The following is a 22,920-nucleotide window of genomic DNA, read 5'->3' as shown; positions in this document are numbered from 1 at the left end:
TCCCCCGTGTCGACCCCGCCCCGCGCCTGCGCAGTGCCAGCACCGCCGCTTTCCCGCGCGGGTGAGGGGCTGGGCCGAGCGGCTGCGGCGGGGCCGGGTCTGTCGGGGGCTGGGAGTACCGGGCACCCGGTGCCAAGCAGGGACCCTTCCGTGCGGGCATTAGGCCCCGTGGGGAACGGACTTTCCGGTGGGGAAGGGGCTTTCCGGTGGGCAAGGGGTCTCTCCGTTGGTGGCCGGCCAGTCCCCGCCCTTCCGTGCCCCTTTGAAGTCGGTGCCGCCGAGGCCAGGCGGCGTGTGCTGGACCCGTGGCCCGACAGGGACGGGGGCGAGAGGGCTTCCGGGCTGCGGCGGGAATGCCAGGGTACTCACTGGGTTTTGCTTCTTAGTTGAAGGATGAAAAGTAGTGAGGAGCCGTTTTTTGTGAAGTTCATAAAGTCTCCAGGGAGCTCGGAGTATTTTTCTAAAGCTCTTGAGGTAAGTGGGTTTGGTCACCTGGGTGAACTTGGTGAACTGGCATGTGATTTCTGTGTCGTAGTTAGCTGCATGTGCCAATAAGCTAAGTTATATGTGTACACCCGCAAATAAAGCTGTTTCTATAGCAGGGGGTTTTTGTGTGTAATAAACCTTGTTGAACGAGAATAGTTTTGTTGGAGAACCTCATGAAATAGCTTCAATTTCAAAACCCGGTGACATGTAGGGAAGGGACATGTAGCCTGAAAGGCCTGGATGGTGGTCACTCATCTAAGCACAAACTTTCAAAGGACACGGTGCATTGTTTTACACCTTGGGAGGTTAGTGGGAGCCACAGGCGCCGTATGGCAGGATCAGGTCCTGTAGGCTTCTGTGCCAAATATTTAAGTCAGAATATTCTGTAGACTCAAGGGAATGAGGGGGACACACACGAGATGTTTTAGCCCTTTCTTTTGCCAGTACCTGTTTGCATGGTAGCTTTGTTGTGGGCTGTTTCAAGGACGTGCACTTGTGTAGTTTGCACAAGATTGCTTCTTTATTAATTATTTGCTAATTAAATAAATGTTGATGTTTGCATCCTTTACTTGCAGTCTATAAAAGAATTCCAGTCAGAAGAACATCTTCAGATCTTTGAAGAAGAAAGAGTACTCAATATAAAAGAAAATGATAAATCACTTTACATTTGTGATCCTTTCAGCAGCATGGCTTTCAGTCATCTCAAGAAGGTATGCCACCCAGCAACTTACGTTGTGTTCTGTTCTTTCCTTTTTAAAAGCACTCCATACTTAACATTCTGCATGTTCTCTCCTGCACTGAGTGTAGCAGTGTGAGCTTCATCCTGTGTTTAGGAGACAGGATGAAGCAAAGCATAATGATTATTTTCAGACATTTGGAAAAGTAAACGGTATGGTCAGTTCTAATTCTGCTGGAGACCCTGAGCTGGGTCTTACACTATTTATCTCCTGATAAACATGATTTGGTTTGATCTGCAAGAAATTGTCTAGTGGACAAAGATAAGCTAGCTGGATCTTTTTTGTCCATAGCCATAGCATCAGCTGCCTTTACTGAGGCCAAAAAATCTACAAGGATTGTACAGCAAATCCAGAACTGAAAGAAAAAACAAAACTGTCAGCTACTTGGAGGTGCTAGAGGAGAAGGCGGAGGACAGACCAAGAGCCCTGTCACCTTTTGAATTCAGGGACTCGGAAAACCTTCCTGATTCCAATGTACCCTGTGCTTATTTTATTTGTGCTTTTCCTGTTATTTTATTGCAGCTTGGCTGTAGGATTGTTGGACCACAGGTAGTTCTGTACTGCATGCAGTCACAGCGGTGTGTCCCAAGAGCTGAGCATCCCGTGTACAACATGACCATGGCTGATGTCACAGTGTCCTGTACCAGCCTGGAGAAGGACGTGAGGGTAAGGCCTTCCCAAGGATTGGTTGTTCAGCTGGTTATTATTAATATTTGCTTTGTATGGTTCATTAGTAAGGCAGCAGTCAGAGCATATGTGTCTCATTGTGTCTAGATCCATCAAGTCTTCTGGAGCTTGTAAACTATGTGCAGTTTATTCACATATTAATACACCTCAAATATGAGGTATATTATATATATTTGCTTTATTCTGATACATTTTTTCTAATACTGCCTAAAATATCAACCCTCTGCAAAATTTTGCTCATACAGTGTGTCAGGTTTTTATTTAGGGTATGTATTATGTTCAGCTTATCGTAATTGTAAATATAGTGGAAATGACAGTTACATTTTTATGATTTCCATATATATCTAGCTAGTATTTTTTTGAACAGTCTTTAGGAGAAATAATGGGCAATTAAAATCCATGTTTTTGGTGTAAGGTGAACATGACTGTCACATAGGTTCTTTTTTTCCCCTGATGATTTTCTCTATTTTTTTTTTCCTCATCCAGGAAGAAGTTCATAAATATGTACAAATGATGGGTGGATGTGTATACAGAGATCTCAATGTGTCAGTAACTCATCTTATAGCTGGAGAAGTTGGCAGCAAGAAATACCTGGTAGCTGCTTCCCTGAAGAAACCCATTTTGCTTCCCTCTTGGGTTAAGACATTGTGGGATAAGTCTCAGCAAGGGTATGAAAAAAACAAAACTGATTTTGTTTTGGGTAATAGTAATTCTTATGTACAGGCTAATTTCTTTTCCTAGCTGATTTTACTTGCGAAATAATTTCTTTCTCTCTTTAATTCCTGTAGCATGATGAGGTACACTGATGTTAACATGGAAGACTATGCCTGTCCTGTGTTCCTTGGCTGCACCATTTGTGTCACTGGCTTAAGCAGCTCCGATAGGAAAGAAGTGCAGCGCCTCACTGCTGAGCATGGTGGGCAGTACACGGGGCAGCTCAAGATGAATGAATGCACTCACCTCATAGTGCAAGAGCCAAAAGGTAAAACTGACATAATAAATGCTGTTTTCACTTCTGGAGTTGAAGTAGTATGAAGGTGTGTAAGCAGAGGAGCTTGAACTGCCTCTGTCTGCTTCAGTGTTGCTCTTACTGCTTCTCTCTAGGGAATCACTGTTGATGGAAAGAGTTACACAGGGAACCTTTGCTTTGCTGTAAAGACACGAGAAAGAAAACAAAAGAGGAAAAATAGCCAGAGAGATATAGATGGTATTTAAAGAAAGGAAACGGGAGAATCCTAGAGGGGATAAAGAAAAGAAAAAAATTTTGGGGAGACCAGGATAGGACTTAATTTGTACTGTGGTTGAAATTGGATTGTGGCCTGATGTTTTTTTAACTGGTTATTCTTTGTGCCTTCCAAATTCCCTACTAAGGTAAAATGAAAGCTCCTTTTCCTTTCTCTTGGGAAGATGAAAGTATTTTAGTTTTATTGTGAGAAGAAGGGAAGGGTTTTCTTTTTTGCCTTGATTTCCCTCTCATTGCCTACAATGAACTATGCTGGGACTTTTTCCCCTTTTCTTTTGTGTGCTTGAAAGCTTTAAAGCCTTTTTCCCCTTTTTGTTTCTTTAATGTCTTGTCATATCCTGGGTTAGCTATTAATGAGATTTTTCTACTCTAACTTTAATTACAACATAAGCAGCTTATCAGCAGTCTAGTATAACATAATTTGTCCATTAAAATTAGTTATTTAAATTTCTAAATTTTATTCATGTCCAGCCATCTTTCTGCAATCACTCTTTGATGCTTTAATCTTTTAATGATTGTGACTATTTTTTTTTAAATTTTATTTTCATCTGGAAGGTCAGAAGTATGAATGTGCCAAAAAGTGGAATGTGCACTGTGTGTCTGTGCACTGGTTTTCTGACAGCATCAAGAAAGGCTTCTGTCAGGATGAGTCGATGTATAAAATAGAGGCTGGATCAAAACTGAGTGATGCACCCAATACATCAACACCTACAAATGACACCAGCAAGCCTCCTAGTAAGTAAGATATTTTGAAATGTGTTTCAGTTAAGTAGGAAACATTTGTTTTAAGGAGGAAGAACTTGTTTGAGATGAGTAAGGTGCTTGCTTTTATAAATAGTCATTTGATAGTTTGGGTTCTAGATCCAGTTTAAGCTTAAAACGTAACAGATTGCTTTTATGCAGATGGAATATTCCAACATGCGTAGACTTGAAATGTGTGGATGATTGATAAAAAAGTAAACTTGAATTAGATGTATGATTGTCTTCTTGAGAACCAGTGGTGTAAATCTGTAAGTCCTACAAAAGCACAATTGTTCTTAAGTTTAAGTTTAAACTCATAAACATTTGTTTTAGTATTACTGCAGTCTTACTTCTGGGGGGAAACAAATAAGTTTTTATTAATTTTCTTCTATTTAATTTTTCTTTATACACTTCCTTTTATTTATTCCATACTAATAACAGAAGGACAGTTAAAAGTATTTTGTAAGCACACATGGTAGCCTAAAAGATACAGCCAGTTTTAATATGCATCCATGTGATGCTGACTCCTCCTAAATTAGAGTTGATTTCTCAAAAATAAAGAGTCCTGTTTAATTTAAAAAGTATTTCTACTGGGTGTTCACAAAACTGGAATAACAACTTTGAAAACAAGTCTCATTGGCTGCTGTGTCATAGGTGCCATCCTTTAGGAAATAGACAGAAGATGTATCAGCACTCTTTCTGGTAAGATCAGTCTGTGTGTAAAGAAACCCCTTGGTTTAGCAAAGATTTTACTTACCTAGTATTTTTCATTCTTCAAACTTTACATTTCCTTATAGCACCACAAAACCATAAGTGGTAAATCTGTATTTTCTTTAGTGAAGCAGCAGAGAGAGCTGAGCCAAAACTAATGTCTCCTTTTTAAATTTTATTTTTATTTAAAGATCACGCCTTTTCGGATGTCAGCCACATTTCCAGTATCAGTTTGAGTGTTGTTAATGAAACTGCATGTAGTTCAGCTATGAGCAGCAGACTGGATCCTGTTTCTGATGAGCTGGAAAACCTGGACATAAGTTCTTTTCAAGCCGCTGAAGATTTGTTAGATGGGTGTCGAGTATGTTTAACAATTTATACTTTGAAATGTTCACTTTTAACAGTGCAAAAGCAACTATGTTGAAGCACCAGCTTTTTCTGCTTGAGTAAATTGTTTCCATGGTCAGCCACAAATACCAGATTTATTTTGTGTCCGTGTGCTTGTGTGTGTGTGTGTGTCTACCTGTTTATGACTATAATTATATTAAAAATGTAGTGAAAATATAAAAATTTATATTTTTAGGCATTTGTATTTAAACATTAGAGTGAATGGGTTCTAGAATTATGTGTGGATATATTTGGGTTTTCTTTTGTTTATGCAATTTCAGGGGTTCATTCCATTAGTAAACATTGATGCTTTGCTAGATTAATTTGCAAAGCTAAATTAATCTTTATAAATGCTTAACTTCTTTTGCTGCTTCTCAGAAGCTGCAGCACTGCTTTCTGTGTTCTGCAGCAGTTGAAACAAATTATACCAAAACATTCTACTTTATTTTTTCTTGTTTTGTTTTTTTTTTTTTTAACATTTTTAAGGCTTTATTTGTTGCTCTGTTCTCTTTGTAGATCTATCTCTGTGGCTTCAGTGGCAGGAAGTTGGACAAGATGAGAAGGCTTATTAATTGCGGTGGTGGCGTTCGATTTAATCAACTTAATGAAGATGTTACTCATGTCATTGTGGGGGAAAATAATGATGAGCTGAAACACTTTTTGGACAAGACGGCTCACAGGTTGTGATAACTATATTGCTTAAGGTCTAGTTACACCTCTTTTCCACCTCTGGAGTCCCCAGCACAGAAAATACATCAAACTGTTGGAGTGAGTTCAGGGGAGGGCCACCAAGATGGTCAGAGGAATGGAGCAGCTCTCCTGTGAAGATAAGCTGAGAGGATTCGTTTGAGAAGGATTTGGGGTGACTTAATTGTGGTGGTTTTCCAGTACCTAAAGGGAGCCTACAAGGAAGGTGGAGAGGAACTTTTGGCAAGGACATATAGAGACAGGACGGAGAGGACTAGCCTTAAACTGAAAGAGGGGAGGTTTAGTTTAGACATTAGAAAGAAATTCTTTACTGTGAAGGTGGTGAAGCTTCTCTGGTTGCTCAGAGAAGCTGTGGTGCCCTGTCCCTTTTAAGTGTCCAAGGCCAGGTTGGAGCAACCTAGTCTAGTCGAAGATGTCCCCTGCTCATGGCAGGGGGGTTGGAACTAGATGGTCTTTAAGTTTTCTTTCAAACCATTGTATGATTCTTTGAAATCACATATTGATTTGAAACTACTAAGTAGTTCTTGATTTAAATGACAAGGCTTACTGCTAGTAAGTTTGTCCACATGTGCTTTTCAGTACTGCATCTTTGGGTAGCCATGGGTAGAAAAGCGAGTAGAAAAGCAAGTTTTCTTACTGGTAAAAAGAGGTGTTAATGTGTATTTATTAGTGCATTGAGGAGGAAGAACTTGGCAGTGCAGCAGTGGCAGATATCATTTATGTTATGGAAAATAATTATGAAATGCTCTGTTCTCAGACTGAAAGAATTAAAGTCTTTTAAGGGTTGTAAATGGTCCAAAGCTTGCTTAGTATTAGAGTTACAGACTTTGTCTGTGTGTGTATATACTGTGTTTTCCAGTCTGAAACCTGCTGTGACTTGTTTCTATAACATTTTATTTTATAGGCCTCATATAGTGACAGCAAAGTGGTTGCTGGAGTCATTTGGTAAAGGTTGTCTATGTCCAGTGGAGCACTATATCCCTCAAAACTACCAGCTGTTAGAGAATCCAATTTTAGAACAACCTGGAATGAAGTCAATTTTCCCCCGAAAAAACAGTCTCTTGAAGAAAGATGCTGTGAACATTATAAAGCACCAGAAAACTGCTGAAGATGACTTCCTCTCTCAATATGCAGATAACTATTCTGCACTAGGTATGTTCTAGGCTCAGCATGCTGTAGAAAATTTAACTGCTCATAATTAGCATTTGAGCTTGCAGAATTTCCTTGTTAAAAATTCATTCACATCTAGTATGTTAACTTCTACTTTGTGTTTCAAAATTCAAATTTAAATAGGTCTATATAGAACAGTTTTTAAGTAAAACCTGGCTGAAAATGGCACAGTCCTGTAATTTCTTCATGAAACTGTTTTGGGTTGTCTTTGATGTTCTTGTCAAACAATTATTATGCTTGGTTCTTTTTCTTTAACATTTCAGATGAAGTTGAAAAACTAGCATCCAGAACCTTCAGTGATGTCACTAACTCGACTGCCCAAGGAGAGAATCAGCCTTCTGTCTGTAATGGGTCTTTGGCAGAGCCTTCTGCCCTGGGTGAAGGAGGCTTATTTTTCAGGAAGAGATTTCTTCTTCTGGGTTTTGGTGAAGAGGACGAGTCCTGCATTGCAGATATTATTAAGGAGAATGCTGGGGAAGTTCTGCCACTGCAAAGCAGAACCGTTGCAGACTATGCTGTGGTACCTTTATTAGGGTGCACTGTGAAGGCAACTGTTGGTGATGTCGTTACAAATACTTGGCTGGTAAGGGAGTTACATTTTTTCAGTTCCCAAATAAACAGTTATCTCTATTAGAAATTTGTCTTTTCAGAATGCAGTTATTAATGGCTTAAATATAAAGATGAGATATCAGCCTCATTTCATTTGAAATGTGCTAAACAAAAGCCTTCATTAAAGCCTCTGCATCTGTCGGGTGTCTTTTCTATTTCACTTTATTTTCCACAGGACTGTTAAATAGGACTGCATTGTCATGACCCAGGCTTATATGAGGTCTGACAGCATTCTGTCTAAATGAACTGTAGAAGGAGCTAGCTGACTAAAAATGAATTTGATATATTTGTTTGTTTCATGCTTTTTGTAGGGTGTTTTTTCTTTAATTTGTGGCAGAAGAGTAAGTCTTTGTAGCTTAAAAATTAACGAATACTAACCATATTTGGCAAGAGCAGGCCCATGATACAGGCTACCTGCTGTTAGCAGTTTTCATATAAGGTAACTTCCTGTGAAGTAAATCTATACAGACCCTCAGATCATGTACTGAACTGAAAACCTCCAGTTTTATGGGAACCTGCAGAGTTGGAACTTTAATAACTGAAAAGTTCTTAATAATGCTTCAATATGTCAGCCTTGACAAAATAGACATGGTCTAAAAAAGAGTTTGTCTGATCCAGTGGGAAATAATTTGTCTCAGGTGTGATGGAAGCATGATTGTTCATTGTTGAGTCCATAAATGCTATTGTTGAATTGCTGAAATCTTGTTGGCTTTGTTACTATTTGGCTCGATTGACATTTTTATGTCTTCCACCTTCTTGAAGATAACGTGCGTGGAGCAGCAGGCCCTATTAGATCTCAGATCCAATCCACTTTTCACACCAGTCCTGCTAATGGAAGGAGCTACCCCTCTGGAAGATTGTGTTCTTTCTTTTAGCCAGTTCATGGGTGCAGAGAGAGACTCCCTTGCTTATCTGGCAGAACTGCTGGGAGCCAGGTACTTCTCCTGTCACAGTTTTTCCTTGTTCTTTAAGAGCCAATGTGCTGCCATTATGCATTGCCTTTCTTCTGTACAGATACTGGAGTTAAAGCTCTTTTGAATTCCATCCATTTACAAAACCTGGTGCTGAAGCAATGAGACATCATTATATAGGTCTTTAATTTTGTTCTCTTTTAAGGAAATATGGTCAGTACTCACACAGTTTAATTTCTACCAGAATATGTTCAGTCTCTTATTTCTCAATAGCTGAGTCTCAGCAACTTTTTACTCTGCTCGTGAACCGATCAATGAAAGTCAGGTTTTCAGATGTGGCCTTCCAAGTTGCTTTTTGGTTGTCTAGGAAAGGACCACTTCAGTACTATCTGGCTCTGCCTCATAAGCATGGTGAACCCATTCACTATCCCAGCTCCTAAGAAATGGTTCCCTATTTGCTTAGAGCTCACGAAAATCTTTGAAAAACTTTGGGAAAAGCATGTTTAGTCATGACATGGCAAAATAGTGTAGCTTACAGGAAGTATCTTTTGATCCGGTTTGTAGCCTGTTCAAACTAAATTCTTTGCTGATAAGTTCTTAATCCTGGCATCTTTTTGCAAGATTGTGTCATAGATGATAAGAGAAAAACTGTAATATAAAGAAAACTGTTGTTCATTTGGAGGTGATGCTTGTTGACTCTGGAAGGGAAGCAAGTCTGTTCCATTCTTCTTGCTGAAGAATGTTAGGCCCAGCATAGGATTTAAAAATGGGATATTGCTGGAGGCTTGCTGGAGTATGAAAAATGTTGTTTTCAATGCTGGTAGATGTGAAACATTACTGTAGAACATTTTTTGTTGTTTTTGGGGGTTATTTGGGGGGTATTTGTGGATTTTTTTTCCTTTCTGCAGGTTAGGCTGTAAAGTGCAAAGTGGGTTGCCTTAAATATCTACTTCTATTGGTTCTTCTTCTGTTGTGAGAATACAATTTATAATAGTATAAATGTGCCCTAGATTAATGTTGTTTATGACTAAATGAATGTTTTATCAACCTAATTGTAGAGTCCAAGAATTCTTTGTGCGGAAAGCCAGTGCAAAAAAAGGAATGTTTGCCAGTACCCATCTTGTGGTGAGAGAACCGAACGGCTCAAAGTATGAAGCTGCGAAGAAGTGGAATTTGCCAGCAGTCACTGTCGCTTGGCTTTTGCAGTCTGCAAGGACAGGAAAGAGGGCAGATGAAAGCAAGTTCTTGGTTGAAAATGCAGAGGCTGAAGGTTGGTTCTTAGCAAGTTAGGGGGTATGATTGTGTCATTGTTTGTTCACGATAATTTCATCACACCTGTCTTCTTTTTCTTTCCTAACACCTTCAAAGTATTAGAGCTAAAGGATGTTTTTCCAAATATAAAGATAGAATTGTAGATTCGTTTGAGTTTGAAGGGACATTAAATCATGTAGTTCCAACCCCTTGCCACGGACAGGACACCTTCCATTAGATCAGGTTGTACCTGCAACCATGCTGTTGAGTTGTGATTACAGAAATGAAACTGTGTGTTTGCTACAAATCTCGTGGAGCCGGTTGGGATTCAAGCTCAGTGTCTCAACTTTGTCCTTTTCGGCACGTATGCTGCTCTCTAGCTTGCATGGGAATTAAGGAGGGATCCATCTTAGGACTTCAGCTGGTTAGTCTGCAATGATTTGATGCCCTCTCTTCAGTTCTTCATGGTTGCTGGTTAAATAAGAGTGCAAGGGGTCTGTGTTCAAATGAAAAACCAGCTTACTTGCTTATGTTTTCTTTGTTTCTTTTAAAGATATGGACAGTTTCGTTACTCAGCTTAGCAAGACACCAGCAACTGTTAAATATCCTGATTTGGAAGATCCTATTCATCTTCTTGAAGCTGGAAAAAAAGGACCTGTGACCCCACTTGATATCAACAGGTTTCAGAGTAAAGCTTTCCAAGCTGTAATCTCTCATCATACTGGGAAGACAACTCCTGTTACACAAGGGGGACCACTTCAGAAAGAACCATCTTTAAATCTTGACACACCATCAAAGTTTCTTTCAGAAGACAAGATCTTCAAGCCTTCTTTTGATGTAAAGGTGATTTTTGCCAACTTTTTAGTCTGTGTGGCCAGTACTATTTAACATGTGCATAAACTTTAAACATCACAGAAACTTTTGCTTTTACCCATTTTTATGCTGTTCACATACAGACTTTCCCTTTTGAACAAAGCCAGGAAAAATGGCTCATTTATTTATGTAGTTTAGTTAATGGCTTGTGGACTAAATTTATTGAATAGTAAGTGTTGTAATGTCCTTAGCAAAGCTCCTTTGTGCTTATTGCACCATATGCTTGTGTATCCTACCCCTCAGACAGTATCCAGTCTGCATTCTTTGCCTCTAGAGACTCTCAATGTGACAAGGCACCTTGGAATTGCTCCACATATTTGTAAACAAGTGTTTGCATTTTCTGATAAAATGCTACTTTGATGGTACATTTTAATGTAGTAGCTTTAGAGCAAGGTGCAAGGACATTAAAGTAGTTGGTTGGGGTTAAGAGTACCTGGGTTTGATCACTGGCTTTTCCACTGAAGGCAGTTCTCAGCGATGGCAGTGAACAAAGAGATTAATAAACTGTTGTCTTCTTCTTTTGCTTCTGCAGGCTCTGAGATTGGGTTTGCCTTGTACAGCTTTTGTGCAATGATTCTACAGTTGCTCTTGGTAACTGTAGTTTGCTGTCCTGGTTTAGGAGTATGAAGTCCTACTGTATTTGTAAAACTTGCACTTGAGTGAGAATTTTGTAAGGTGTTCATTAAAGGCAATTTCTCCTTTTTTTTTTTTTTTTTTTTTATTTTAGGATGCTCTGGAAGCTCTGGGAACTCCTAGAGGTCCTGAACAAAGAGCCAGGAGACTGAGCACACCTCTCTCTGAAGTCATTGGCAGAAACTTGAAATTGGCACTGGCAAGCAGCACAAGTCATGCAGCAGCTCTTACTGCCAGCCCTCAGTTGGCTGCTGTACAGCCAGAAGTGGTAGGAAATTGGGGGGTTTAGTTCCTGAAGCATAGGTTTATCTTTTATGATTTAAGTTACAAAGGAATTTGTGAATTGTTATTTGTGATAAATTCATATGATTATGTGTTCTTCAATGACAGTTAAAAGAATGTAAGATAGAGGAATTTCCTTATGGAAGGCAAAGAACTTTAAAACCTTTTTCTACTATCTGTATTAGTGTCTCAAACATTAAGCAGTGGCTAAGTAACATGGCTTATAAATATGTACCAATTTAGACTCTCTAGTGTTGGAATGAGATACCACACTTAAGAAATTCTCAAGTTCCAGCTAAACGGGGTTAGATATTTTGTCTTGGACTAAAGTTTGGAGTTCTTTATTAATGCATGTGTCTTCTTTTCCTCCCTATCCTTAATAAGAGAAGAAAAGTGAGAGAAAACAAAAAGGTATAGGAGAAAAGAGAGGATTTATGTATTGCTTGCCATGTTAGTGCACTGTTTACTGTTGGAGGAGTGAGAAAGCTAATGACCTCTGGAAAGGGAAGGCTGCTACTTCTTGTTTTGTAGCTCCTTAGTCTTACTTCTCTCACTCCTCTGCAGTGCAATACTTCAGTACCATTAGGTTTCATAATGCCTTCATTTCAGTGTTCAGCCTGTGATGAAAGGAAGTAGGGTATGTTCTAGGGAGACTGGCTGAATCTTTGTCTTGGCATTCCTAGTGCCTGGTATGTTAATAATGCTGGGTTTTGAGCATGGGTAGGAGAGCATTAAAAAACAGAGGAAGTGTGTTTATCTTCCCTTTGTTGTCACTGTATATTTACTCCATGCTTCACTAAATATTAAAGTACTTTTCTTATTGATATAGAAGCCTTCTAATTATGACTCTCCTGTTTTTATCCCTGCTGCTTGACCAGGAAGAAGAGCCCAAGCCTCTAGCTGATGTTGTTATATATGTTAGTAAAAAACTTAGCAAGAGGCAAAGGGAGCTGAATGCAGTAGCAGCTTCTCTTGGAGCAGACTACAGGTATCAGCCAATACAGTGGCTTCTGAGCTTTTTCACTGATATGAATTCTAATAACTTTGAGTCTTTGCATTCTATTATGCCTTTTGCTACAGCTAAAGATTTCACCATCCTAAACAACATTACAAGTCATCCACTTGTAGTGTGAAATAAAGCCATTTTTCCCTGCCACGTCCCCAGTCCCCGTGTTCTTTGTAAATCCATCTCAAAAAACTGTTTGTCCAGAAGTCTTCTTGAATTGCATATTTTTTTTTCTCCTTTGAAGACATTTAGCTTTTGGATGGTTTAACATTTGCTTTATATTTTACATTTTGAATCTAATGTGAATTTGTGTATGTTTCTCTCTGGCTCAAAACAAGTTATATTCTTGAGTGTAATCATGGCTAAGTCAAAGTTCTTAGAAAGGCTTAGGAAAAATAGGTTATCATTAAGAGAAACTACAAAGTAACATTTTTGATTTAAGACAGAATTCTGCTTCCACTAAATGTGTTTTGTTACTGACTTTTATATAAGTGTTATTATTCATGGTGTGAAGGAGGTTAGCTTTATGTTTGGTAGTACCTTAGAAATGCTGAAGATACTTGGATTAGATAGAAAATACTTGTTTTTATCAGTTTAAAAATTAGCAGTCCTCATTTTTGAATATTTTGAGCTTCAAGGATCAGTATTTCACTTGCAGTTCAATGTGACAACAAAAGAAAAAGCACTTTTCCTGGATCACACATTCTTTTCAGAATCTGTTTTAAAACTCTGCTTAAATAAAAACAAAACATGTAGCAAAACCCCTACTTTCCATATGTTTATCCTATTTAGTTTTATCTTCCTCAGGAATGCTTTCAAAATGTTGAAGCTGTGCTATCATGAAACTGAATGCTGTCTTTCTGTCAAAGAAAGCAGGCTCATTGTTTATTGAGGCATAACGAAATAGGCAAAACTACTCTAACTTGAACAGGGGGACAATTTTTGAGCTGGATTTATGATACTTTTTGATAGAAATTCTATCTTCAAGTTATATTTTGTTCTCTTCCAGATGGTGCTTTGATGAAACAGTAACACACTTCATCTATAAGGGCGGACAGAATGATAACAATAAGGAGTACAAATCTGTTAAAGAAAGGGGTATACATATTGTTTCAGAACATTGGCTTTTAGAGGTAGGAAGCTTGTTTTGTACCCTGTTTAAAAGTAAAATGAAACAGAGGCTTAAAACCTCCAAAATATGGCAGTGGGTTTTCTGTATGCATTTATTCGAGACATGTATAGGGACTATGTTTTGAATCCTGCTTTGAAATAATAAACTGAGAGGTCTCTTTTCACTGATGTAGGTTTACACCATTCTCCATAAGGAGAAAATAAATTCCACTGAACACTTCAGCTACATTTTTCCCAGAATGGCAACCACGTTTTTCCCCTTGTGTGAAATACTTCTTTTGACACTGTTTTTATTGTACTTTTCTTATATTTAGGTGTGAAGTTTCTTTTATCTCAGTCAGTTCCTCATCTTTCTCTTATTAACTGATGTTATTACAGAGTGCCCGAGAATGTAAACGGCTTCCTGAATCTCTCTTTCCTCATACTTACAATCCCAAAATGAGCCTGGACATCAGTGCAGCACAAGACATCAAGCTCTCCTCCACCTCCTTTCTTTCAACTGGAAAACCAGCAGAGGAAAATGAGGTATGATGTGTGATAGCAATGCGTGTTCCATGATTTGAATTAAGTTAGTAGTTATATTAAAATACTAATAAAACCATTGATACTAATTCAGCAATGTCCTGAATCAGGTTTAGCTAGTCGTTAATAGTAGCTATTGCAGATGTTCTGTAAGGTTTTTCTGCATTTGTAATATTCCTCTTATAGGGTGATGGAGAAAAACTCAGGCATTTTAGCATTTGCTTTCCAGATTTGGAGATAGATATCTTTTCTTTTAGGCAATGAGATCCAAGGTGTGAACTTGCTTTAGTACACATTAAGACTGCAGAATTGGAGTTATCATCCATGCTACTGTTCACTGTTCTACTGTCATTGCAGTAGCAGAAAGGTTAGAATTTACTCTCAGGCAAGATTAATGATCTTCAGAATTTATACAAGTGCTATACATGATTAAAAAGAAAAGAATAAATCTGGTGTTTCAGAAATCTCCTTGTCTTCCTTGGTTTTAGATTATTCCAGTGGATGAAGATGATGTAACTACTGACCAAATAAAGGAAACAGTCACTGTAGGGGGAGAACAAATTGTAGCAAGTGAATCCAAAGGAGGTAAATGCAGATCACTGTTTTCAGAATATTTATGGACTATCAAACTATCAATATGAGTTCCTTTGCAGTTCCAGGTGCGGAATGCTAAGATCTGGAAACTTTAGGTAGCGTATTAATATACTGGTCAAGTGCAGTTAGCTTTTATTGCTGCTGGATGCCAGCAAAGGGTTTTCCTCTTTCTTTTAAAGATCTTGGCAGCACACCAGAAAATCATGACCAGTCACTGGAAGATACCTAATTGCCATTTCTTTGTTTTTAAAAGTTCATCCTTAATATGACAGATTTTTGTTTTGGAGTATATATTATGTAATTAAATGTGTTATTGGGGATTTAAGTTAGATTGTGTGAGGAGGTTCAGAAGTGAGCCAAATGGAGATTTCTCTTTGTGTCTAAGAGTAGGTGACTTAGGGCATATGTAATTTTCCTTGATATTCTTGCCCAAGTGTTTCTCCTCTTTTTAATGTATAGTCTTTGTTCTGGTGGAGGAGAGAGGTTGAGTGGAATTTCAGTTTTCACTGAGACAGTGAGCGGTTGTTCACTTTTCACTTGTTTCAGTATAAGAGTTGTAATAGTATGAGTTTTGTTTCTTCTCTTAAGTTTTAACCCAAGCACTAGAAATGAGGGAAAACTTCCAAAAGCAGCTGCAGGAGCTCATGTCTGCCACATCACTAGTGAAACCACAAGGGCAAAGAGGATCCCTTTCAAGGAGCAGCTTTGATGGCTCTCCAGCCACTCCTGATAGTGCACGATCTGTGCGGAATGGCCGCAGTAGGGTCTTGGAAGCTCTAAGGTATGGATTTGTATTTTAATGTATTTTGTTTTGTCCTTGCATGTATTTAGACATTCACTGATTTGAATAGGTCTCCAGGGTTTTCAAATGTATTGTCTGTTTCTACTGATGTGCTTGAGTTGCTTCTCCTGCAATTCAGAATCTTTAACTGGATGTGCTAGGTAAGGTCAGAATATTGTCTTAATCCATAGCGGGTATCTTTTGTTTTTTATAAAAACCAGACTCGTATGATTGGTTTAAATGTTCAGGTTTTGAACTGGTTTATTATCTTATTATCTGAATCTCTTCAGATTCCTTAGTGTTCTTATAGCTTTTGAAGAAAGTGTGTATGAATGCTTACATAAGTCATAAAGAAGGAGTAGGCATTACTGCAGACCACCTCTGTGAATGTTTCTTCTCTTTTATTTTTCTTTCCTCTCCAAATGGAGAATAGGATTTGAACTCCATCAATACTGATGTGCAGTAAGACAGTAATGGAACCCTTGCAAAATAATTCATTTAGCTTGGTGCCTATTTGCAAATAAATAGGCTTAATAAAGAGTAAGGTACGCTGATTTTATAACTTATTAATATGAACATAATAAAAAATATCTACTGGTATTTTGGGTGCCCGTTTTCAGCCATGCCAATACTTAGATTCATAAAGCCAAGGTGCCAGAATAGCTTCTATACTGAAATTTTCCCCTGTCCCAGCCATAATTTCTAATAATGAGGTCACTTGGGTTCTGCAGTTGATGTGATCATTAACACATTGCCTCCTAGAATGAAAGTCTTGTGTAAAATGAGTCTGTAAGGTGTCTTGGTTTTTCCCTTAGGCAGTCCCGCCAGGCACTGGCAGATATAAATACAGAGCCATCCCAGAGCGAGCAGATCATTTGGGATGATCCTACTGCAAGGGAAGAAAGAGCAAGACTTGTCAGCAACCTTCAGTGGCCTAATAGTCCCTCTCAGTACCTTGAGCAAGGTCAGAGTAATACCAATAAGAATGCGGATGAGTGTGCCCTCAATGGATCTGTACCTGACACGGAGATGGCTGGTATAGGTAAAGTTACAAGTGCAATATCCTTTTTCTATGCAACAGCATCCATTTGGTCTTTGGGACTTCTAAAATACAGTAGTATTTGAGTTCCACTTACAAAAAAAGTGAGCATGCTTGGCATTTCTCAAAGGCCAAAAATACAATTTCACATCTTTGAGCTCCATTATGTGTTGCTGTTTTTTAAAGAGAAGCTTTCCCATTCATTTGTGGTCAAATACCAAGGCAGTGCTTGTCTAAAAATAGACTGCTGTGGCTCCAGAAAAACACCAAGAGCTTGAAAGACTTCCTAAAATTTTCCAAGTTGTTTTCATTTCTTTGTTTTTTTGAACCACAGCTGGTTTCCAGGTTACCCCTCAGGTAAGTTTAGTGGAATTCTAATGGGAATACCATGAGCAAAATCTTTTCCATTGTAGTGGAAATATTTATAGGTGAAAAATTGGGGTACAAGGTTAACTCACAGAACCAAAAAACCAAGATGTGTCAAGTTGCTGATGGACATGCTTGGGTCAGGATTTGGTAGATACTTTATTATGTTCCTTGTTCTTGAAGTCTAAAGTCTGTTGCTAGGATTAAGGAAGCAGCATACCTTTTCTGCCAAAACCAGGTGTTTTTTCATTGTTTTGCTTTCTTTCTGTTCTGAGATAGCAGAATCCTTTATTTCTCTCTCCCTGCTGCCACCAACTCCTTCCCTCAGTCTCCTTGCAGAGTTTCTGTGGCAGTAGCCTTCCTGAAAACTGACTTTGTCCTAGAGGAGGTTGAAGAAAATTAGATAATTCCATTCAACTGGTTTTTGTTTCAACCAAATCAGTGCAGTTTAGCCAAAAAAATCACATCATTTGAGGTTTTCAGGTGTTTTTTTAAAAGCAAGGCATTCAGGGACATGATTGCAATATTGCTGTATTGTAGTTTATGGTATAAGGAAGAGCATCTTTATGAAAGGCAGGTGAAATATAACTACATGTTGTAGCAGCAATTGTGGGGACTTTTTATTCTTATTATATCTTTTACTTGATACATAATTATATTCTGCCAAAGGCAGGTAATGCAACACTACTTTACCTTCACAGCTGTTCCTGAGGCTGGGCATGGAGATGGGATTGAAAGGCTGAAGAATCCCATATGTAGAGATCCCGAAACGCCAGTTAAGGATAACTTGATCCCTACTCCACAGGCACCCAGCATTGCTTTCCCCTTGGCTAACCCTCCTGTGGCACCAGAGCCCAAAGAAAAGGTTTGTCAAATGGAAAAACATTTATGACAATTTGTGTTCTGAGAGATGCAGTTATACTTAAATAAATTTTGAATTTGATGATAAATATAAAATGTGCAGATCTGAATTTAAAATCTTGACTTGTATTATTTTTTTACAGTTCTATTCTGTTCTCTTTTTTCCTATTATTTTCATTATTCCCCCTTCCTTTGAGATTTTTAACAAATAATAATTGCTCAAAAAAATGAATCTTGTTTGTTCAGACAAATGAAGCTTTTTGTCCCATTAGTTAGTGCTGGGATGCTAAGGCAGGCTTTGGAGTGAAGAATTACTCTGTGTGCTACTTGGAGCTCCTCCAGCCATGTTAGGATGACAAAAAAAAAATTTAGGCCTTTGTTTCTTTGGTTGTATCTGGAATTTTATGTTTAGGTACAAATGGAAAATTATTTTTCTGCCAAAACCTGGTTTAAAATTCTATTTTATTTTGAACTTGGAAAGGGAAAGAAAAATGAGCTTATAGTCTCACCTGCAGTGTGTCACTTGATGCTCAAAGTTTCAGCAGCTGTGTGTCTTCAGAGGCACAGCGTGTCATCTTAGTGGAAAGACCCTCAAAAAATATAGTATTCTGACCTGACAGAAAGTGAATGAATAAGGCAGTATGATAGATCAGTGCTGATTTCTTCATGTGTTCAACCTGGCATTCCATGGATGTGAATGAAGGATTAATTGTTATGACAGATTAGTTCAGCTGTGTCCTGAAGGAAGGGGGAACCAAGAGGATGTTCAAGCAGGAGCCTAAGGATAATATGATAAGATCCAAGCTTTTTTTCAAGTGACTGACAGGTTTGGTTCTGCTTTTCCCAGCTAAAAGAAAACTTAATATATAAATAAGCCAGAATATTTGGCAGAGAAATAGTCAGCTGTCAACCCTATCGTTCTGTCATATTTTCAAAATCTGTTACCGTATTTCTAGGTGGTTACTGAACATGAGAAGGCTGATGAAGAAACAGAAAAACTCCGTAAATTTCAACTGTCTTCTCTTAATCCTCAAGAAAGAATTGATTACTGCCATCTGATTGAGAAATTAGGTACCAAATATTTGTGAAATGCTAAGAATAGTATGTGTCTGTATGCGTCTGCTCAGCTGTGGCTTGTTGGGGAGAAGAAAGGGCTTCTGTTAGTGGCTCATCAGATTTGAGGTCTGAAATTTATGGCTTTCTGTGCTTGTGAGCAATTCTTTGAATATAGTGTTATTATTATGTGAGTGATCAGCTTTGCCATAAAACAGCAATGGTTTTGTCTTCTGATAGTTTTCTTTTAGCTGTTTTTACAACAGCCTCATTCTTTAGGGTTGGGAGTGCCCAGGATGGGCTCTCTTCTGGTGAATTCCTGTCTGTGTTGCTGTGGCATTTTAGAGCCACTCTTTCCTGGCTGCTTCTCCCTCCCTAGCAGCTTCTGCCCATGTCATTTCAATGACAATACTCTCCATGTAAATTTGAGCTGAATTTTTGTCTGAATTCAAATAATTCTCACTTAGAGTTGATCCTTTCTGTGTGCAGCATGACGCTTAAATAATTTGAATGCAAAAAATTCATTCCTCAATTCAAGGTGGAATAGTACTTGAGAAACAGTACTTTGATCCGAGCTGCACACACATTGTTGTGGGACATCCTCTTCGGAATGAGAAATTCTTGGCTTCGATGGCAGCTGGAAAGTGGGTGCTTCATCGTTCCTACCTGGAGGCGTGTCGAGGAGCTGGCTGCTTTGTTCAGGCATGTCACCCTAGCACTAGGACATGAGGGTGTTTTACTTCTTTGCATTTTTTTTTGTTTTGCTCTACTAGGGAAAGACAACTTCACAAAACCAATTGCTAATTTAGGGTGCCCAAGCCGTGCAAGTTTTAGGGAATCCAAAATCTGAGAGGTTTTCAGCCGGCTTTGTCTGAAAACTAGCCCTGCACTAAACTCCTAATAGAAGATAAATTAAATACCTACATTGTTTCTTAAAATTAAGTCTTTGAATATCTTTTGGTAAATTCTCACTGTTATCAGCTAAATTTTTACATGGCTCTTGTTAAACCAGGAATAAAATCTTGATTCTTTCAATAAATGAACATTTTTTTAAAATAATTTGATTTTATAACCACGTATGTAAATATTTTTGAAATCTACCTCTTCTGATGCCTTCCTTACTGTTAATTTTGCACTTCTCCTGGGTCAGACAGTTCTTTTACATTGACCAGGCTAACTTTAAAGTAATGCCTGTAAGCTGATTCATATCCTTATGTATTACAACTAACTTTTAATGTTTTGGAAGATACTGCAGAAATATAATTAGTGGTATCCAGTGTAGTGAGATGCTTTGTCCTGCTGTTGAAGTCTCTTGTAGATGTAACTGCAAGAGGAATCAGATTGTGTGCAAGACTTGATGTCACAGAAAACATGAGTTAATTTAGATAAACACGTGCAATTCAGAGCCATATCTTGAATTCTACCTAGAACTGTTTTGGCTTGGTAAAATCCATATATATCTATATCTATATATAGATATATATCTCTATATATATATATCTATATATCTATATATATATAGATAGATAGATAGATAGATATAGCTAGAGTGAGATGAGATTTGTTTCAGGGTTTTGTATTTTCTATTTGGTGTGGGTTTTTAAAATCTATTTTTCTGCTGATAAAGTTGGCAGGACTGCTTTGTAATTCAAGCTTATGATTGTTTCAGGAAGAAGACTATGAGTGGGGAAGTAACTCCATACTTAATGTTTTGTCTGGAATCAATGTAAACCAGAAGAAACTAGCACTGGCAGCCATGAGGTGGAGGAAAAAAATTCATAAAGGGAAGCAAGAAACGGGTGTTGTTGAGGTATATAGATACTCCAGTAATGTAAGCTGTACAGTGTGGATGGACAGGACAGGGGTTGTCACCCAGAAACTTAAAAACTTCACTGTCAGAGGAAGGTTCTGTCTTGTTGTCAAGAACAAAATGTCTTAGCTTGATACATTCTAGTTAAGTAATTTTGTTTTTTAAAAAAGTTTTTGTGATGATATATTAAAAATCTTAGTCTCCTCTGAACCACTGTTCATGTTTTGCAAGGCTGGAATGTGGCTACTTAGGTATGTAAATGTCCCTCAGCCAGGAAGATAATGTTTATTCTTCAGATCTCTGACTGGAGAGCTAACCTAACTCAGCTCTGCTAGGAAACCAGAACTGGTTACTGGTTTCATAGTCTTTCAGTGAGATTCTTGGAAGCGAGACTTGAACTCCTCTCAAATCAGGCAGTTGAGGACTCATTGAAAGATTATGTTTCAATTACATCAGGAAAAATCTGGTGTGTGTTTTACAGTAACGTTTTTAAAAGGAATGCTTGTAACAAATCCCCCGTGCTCTTTGCCTATGTGGAAACCACACTGAGTGTTCCTAGGAGGCAACCACTTGGTCCTCTGTGCTGTTACTGTAACCAAGTGCATCCTGAGGGAACAGGAGAAGATGTTTCCAAGGTGGTTTTTTAAGACAAATTTTTCGTGGTGTCTGGTGTTTTGGAAAGCATACTCTCTGCAAAGGTCTTCCCTTAGAGGGGGCTGGTAGCTGTATGTTCTGTGGATTTTTTTTCTGGCATGCATACTTCAAGGCAAAACTGGGTAATTGAAAGTCTTCATCTGAAGACCCATTAAATCTTTGTACTTTTTCAGTACCTGCATACTTTTGACTGAATTGTCATTTATCTAGGGATCTTTCAGTGGCTGGAAAGTGATCCTGAATGTTGATCAAACCAAGGAAGCAGGATTCAGGCGCCTTCTTCAGTCAGGAGGAGCAAAAGTATGTAGTTGTTTGAAAAAAAACAATAAAATGCATATATGTTGTTCAATTATTTTTTTCTTTCTGTTTAACTCTGTGTTGGGCATTTTTCATGTGAGTAAAAGGTCTTAATGAACAAAATTGCTTACACAGGGTAGCTGAGACATGGTCAAAGGGTGGGAGGAAAAAGCTTTGTCATCTTCACTTTGCAAGTGGTCAGGCAGAGCAGCTTGTCTGAGGTTACACAAGTCAGTACTGCTGGTGGGAATTGAGGATAGAATTTCTGTCCCCTGCTCTGATGGGAAGGATCACCCTTTTGGACAGGTATGTGATGGTACAGAATGCAGCTGTAAATGGTATTTGATTTCCCACTGGTTTCTCTTAGTTTGATGAGTGAAATGAAAGGTTATGAACTGCATTTTTCTTGGGGAAAAAAACAAAACTAAACTTTTGTGGGTTGTGTTTTGTCTGTAGGTGTTCTCTGGCCATTCTGCATCTATCTTTAAAGAAGCAACTCACCTCTTTGCTGACTTCAGTAAGCTGAAGCCAGATGACCCCAGGGTGGACGTGGCAGAGGCAGCAGCCCAAGGAGTGAACTGCCTCAAGCCCGAGTACATCGCTGACTACCTCATCCAGGTGGGCACACCCAGGGCTCCCCCCTGCCACACTGCCCCAGCCCCCTGCAGGGGATGGCTGCTCTACCAGTCACGGGCCTCCTTTGCCAGGAATTGTTGCCACAAAGTGCCTGTGCTGAGGGCTTTGATCTGTGGCCTCAAATTTATGCTCTAACATGACTTGTTCTGGTGCTGGCAGTAGGATCTCTTGCAGGGTAGGGAGCTGCTTGCAAAACGTATTTAAAATGTAGGCGTGTAATGTTTGTTTTGTTGTCTCAGTTTTAGACAACTAATGAGCTGTTTCTTTTATCTCAGAAGCTGCTCTTCTTGAGCTGACCCATTCTTTTTTTCTTTCTTTACTGAAGGATCCACCTCCCCCTATGGAGTCTTACTGCTTGCCAGAAGTTGAGTCTTACCTTCAGAATAACTCAGATCTTGGAATTGGATCATCCCAGAAAAGAAAAGCACTGGGAGAAATGAGCAGAGTCAAGAGATCCAGAATACACTAAGCATATTCTCTGTTTTTAATTTGTACATTTTTAAATTCATATTTATATTTTTTCATTCTTGCCCAAAAAATTAAAAGCTTTGAGTTTCACTTTTAATTTGTCCTGAGATTAAAATAAATTTGCAGTAATGCTTTTAGGAAAGATTGCTTTGGTTACCAGTAGCACCTAAAAATATGGCAAGAATTCATCTAAAACATACTTTACCATGTCCAAACTATCCCATCACTAGACTAGTGATTTTGTCTGTGGACATAGTTGTATAACAATAGTTC

General features: G+C 38.5%; 1 protein-coding gene across 3 annotated transcripts; it reads left to right on the top strand.

Annotated features, from left to right (window-relative positions):
- Positions 1-21: 21 nt before the first annotated feature.
- TOPBP1 (DNA topoisomerase II binding protein 1) lies at positions 22-22,744 on the top strand. Of its 3 annotated transcripts, none has more exons than XM_009086184.4 (28): positions 22-61; positions 387-474; positions 1,062-1,196; positions 1,746-1,889; positions 2,397-2,578; positions 2,699-2,892; positions 3,709-3,888; positions 4,797-4,966; positions 5,509-5,672; positions 6,605-6,852; positions 7,134-7,453; positions 8,242-8,414; positions 9,449-9,660; positions 10,195-10,484; positions 11,242-11,415; positions 12,308-12,417; positions 13,445-13,568; positions 13,945-14,091; positions 14,577-14,673; positions 15,271-15,463; positions 16,279-16,505; positions 17,570-17,733; positions 18,686-18,800; positions 19,321-19,484; positions 20,452-20,592; positions 21,457-21,546; positions 22,000-22,161; positions 22,505-22,744. In XM_009086184.4, the coding sequence occupies exons 2-28, from the start codon at positions 394-396 to the stop codon at positions 22,646-22,648; spliced, it is 4,545 nt and encodes a 1,514-aa protein (XP_009084432.3). In that variant the 5' UTR covers positions 22-61; positions 387-393; the 3' UTR covers positions 22,649-22,744. The 3 variants fall into 3 exon arrangements, with proteins under 3 accessions (XP_009084432.3, XP_018765208.3, XP_050827539.1); XM_018909663.3 differs by lacking the exon at positions 22-61 and adding an exon at positions 64-97; XM_050971582.1 differs by lacking the exons at positions 22-61; positions 21,457-21,546; positions 22,000-22,161; positions 22,505-22,744 and having other exon boundaries at positions 104-474; positions 19,321-19,488; positions 20,456-20,593.
- Positions 22,745-22,920: the final 176 nt, after the last annotated feature.

This window comes from Serinus canaria, chromosome 2 (genome assembly GCF_022539315.1).
Source record: "Serinus canaria isolate serCan28SL12 chromosome 2, serCan2020, whole genome shotgun sequence".
Classification (NCBI taxonomy): domain Eukaryota; kingdom Metazoa; phylum Chordata; class Aves; order Passeriformes; family Fringillidae; genus Serinus; species Serinus canaria.
The sequence above is the reverse complement of the archived record's forward strand: the minus strand, read 5'-3'. Positions and strand labels throughout refer to the sequence as shown.

What these genes read in the sequence shown, in the direction of transcription:
- TOPBP1 (XM_009086184.4), top strand. Translation starts at nt 394, where the DNA reads ATGAAAAGTAGTGAGGAGCCGTTTTTTGTGAAGTTCATAAAGTCTCCA. An exon ending in TGGGATAAGTCTCAGCAAGG is followed by an intron (nt 2,579 to 2,698) that starts GTATGAAAAAAA and finishes TAATTCCTGTAG; the next exon opens with CATGATGAGGTACACTGATG. An exon ending in CACGGAGATGGCTGGTATAG is followed by an intron (nt 16,506 to 17,569) that starts GTAAAGTTACAA and finishes TTACCTTCACAG; the next exon opens with CTGTTCCTGAGGCTGGGCAT.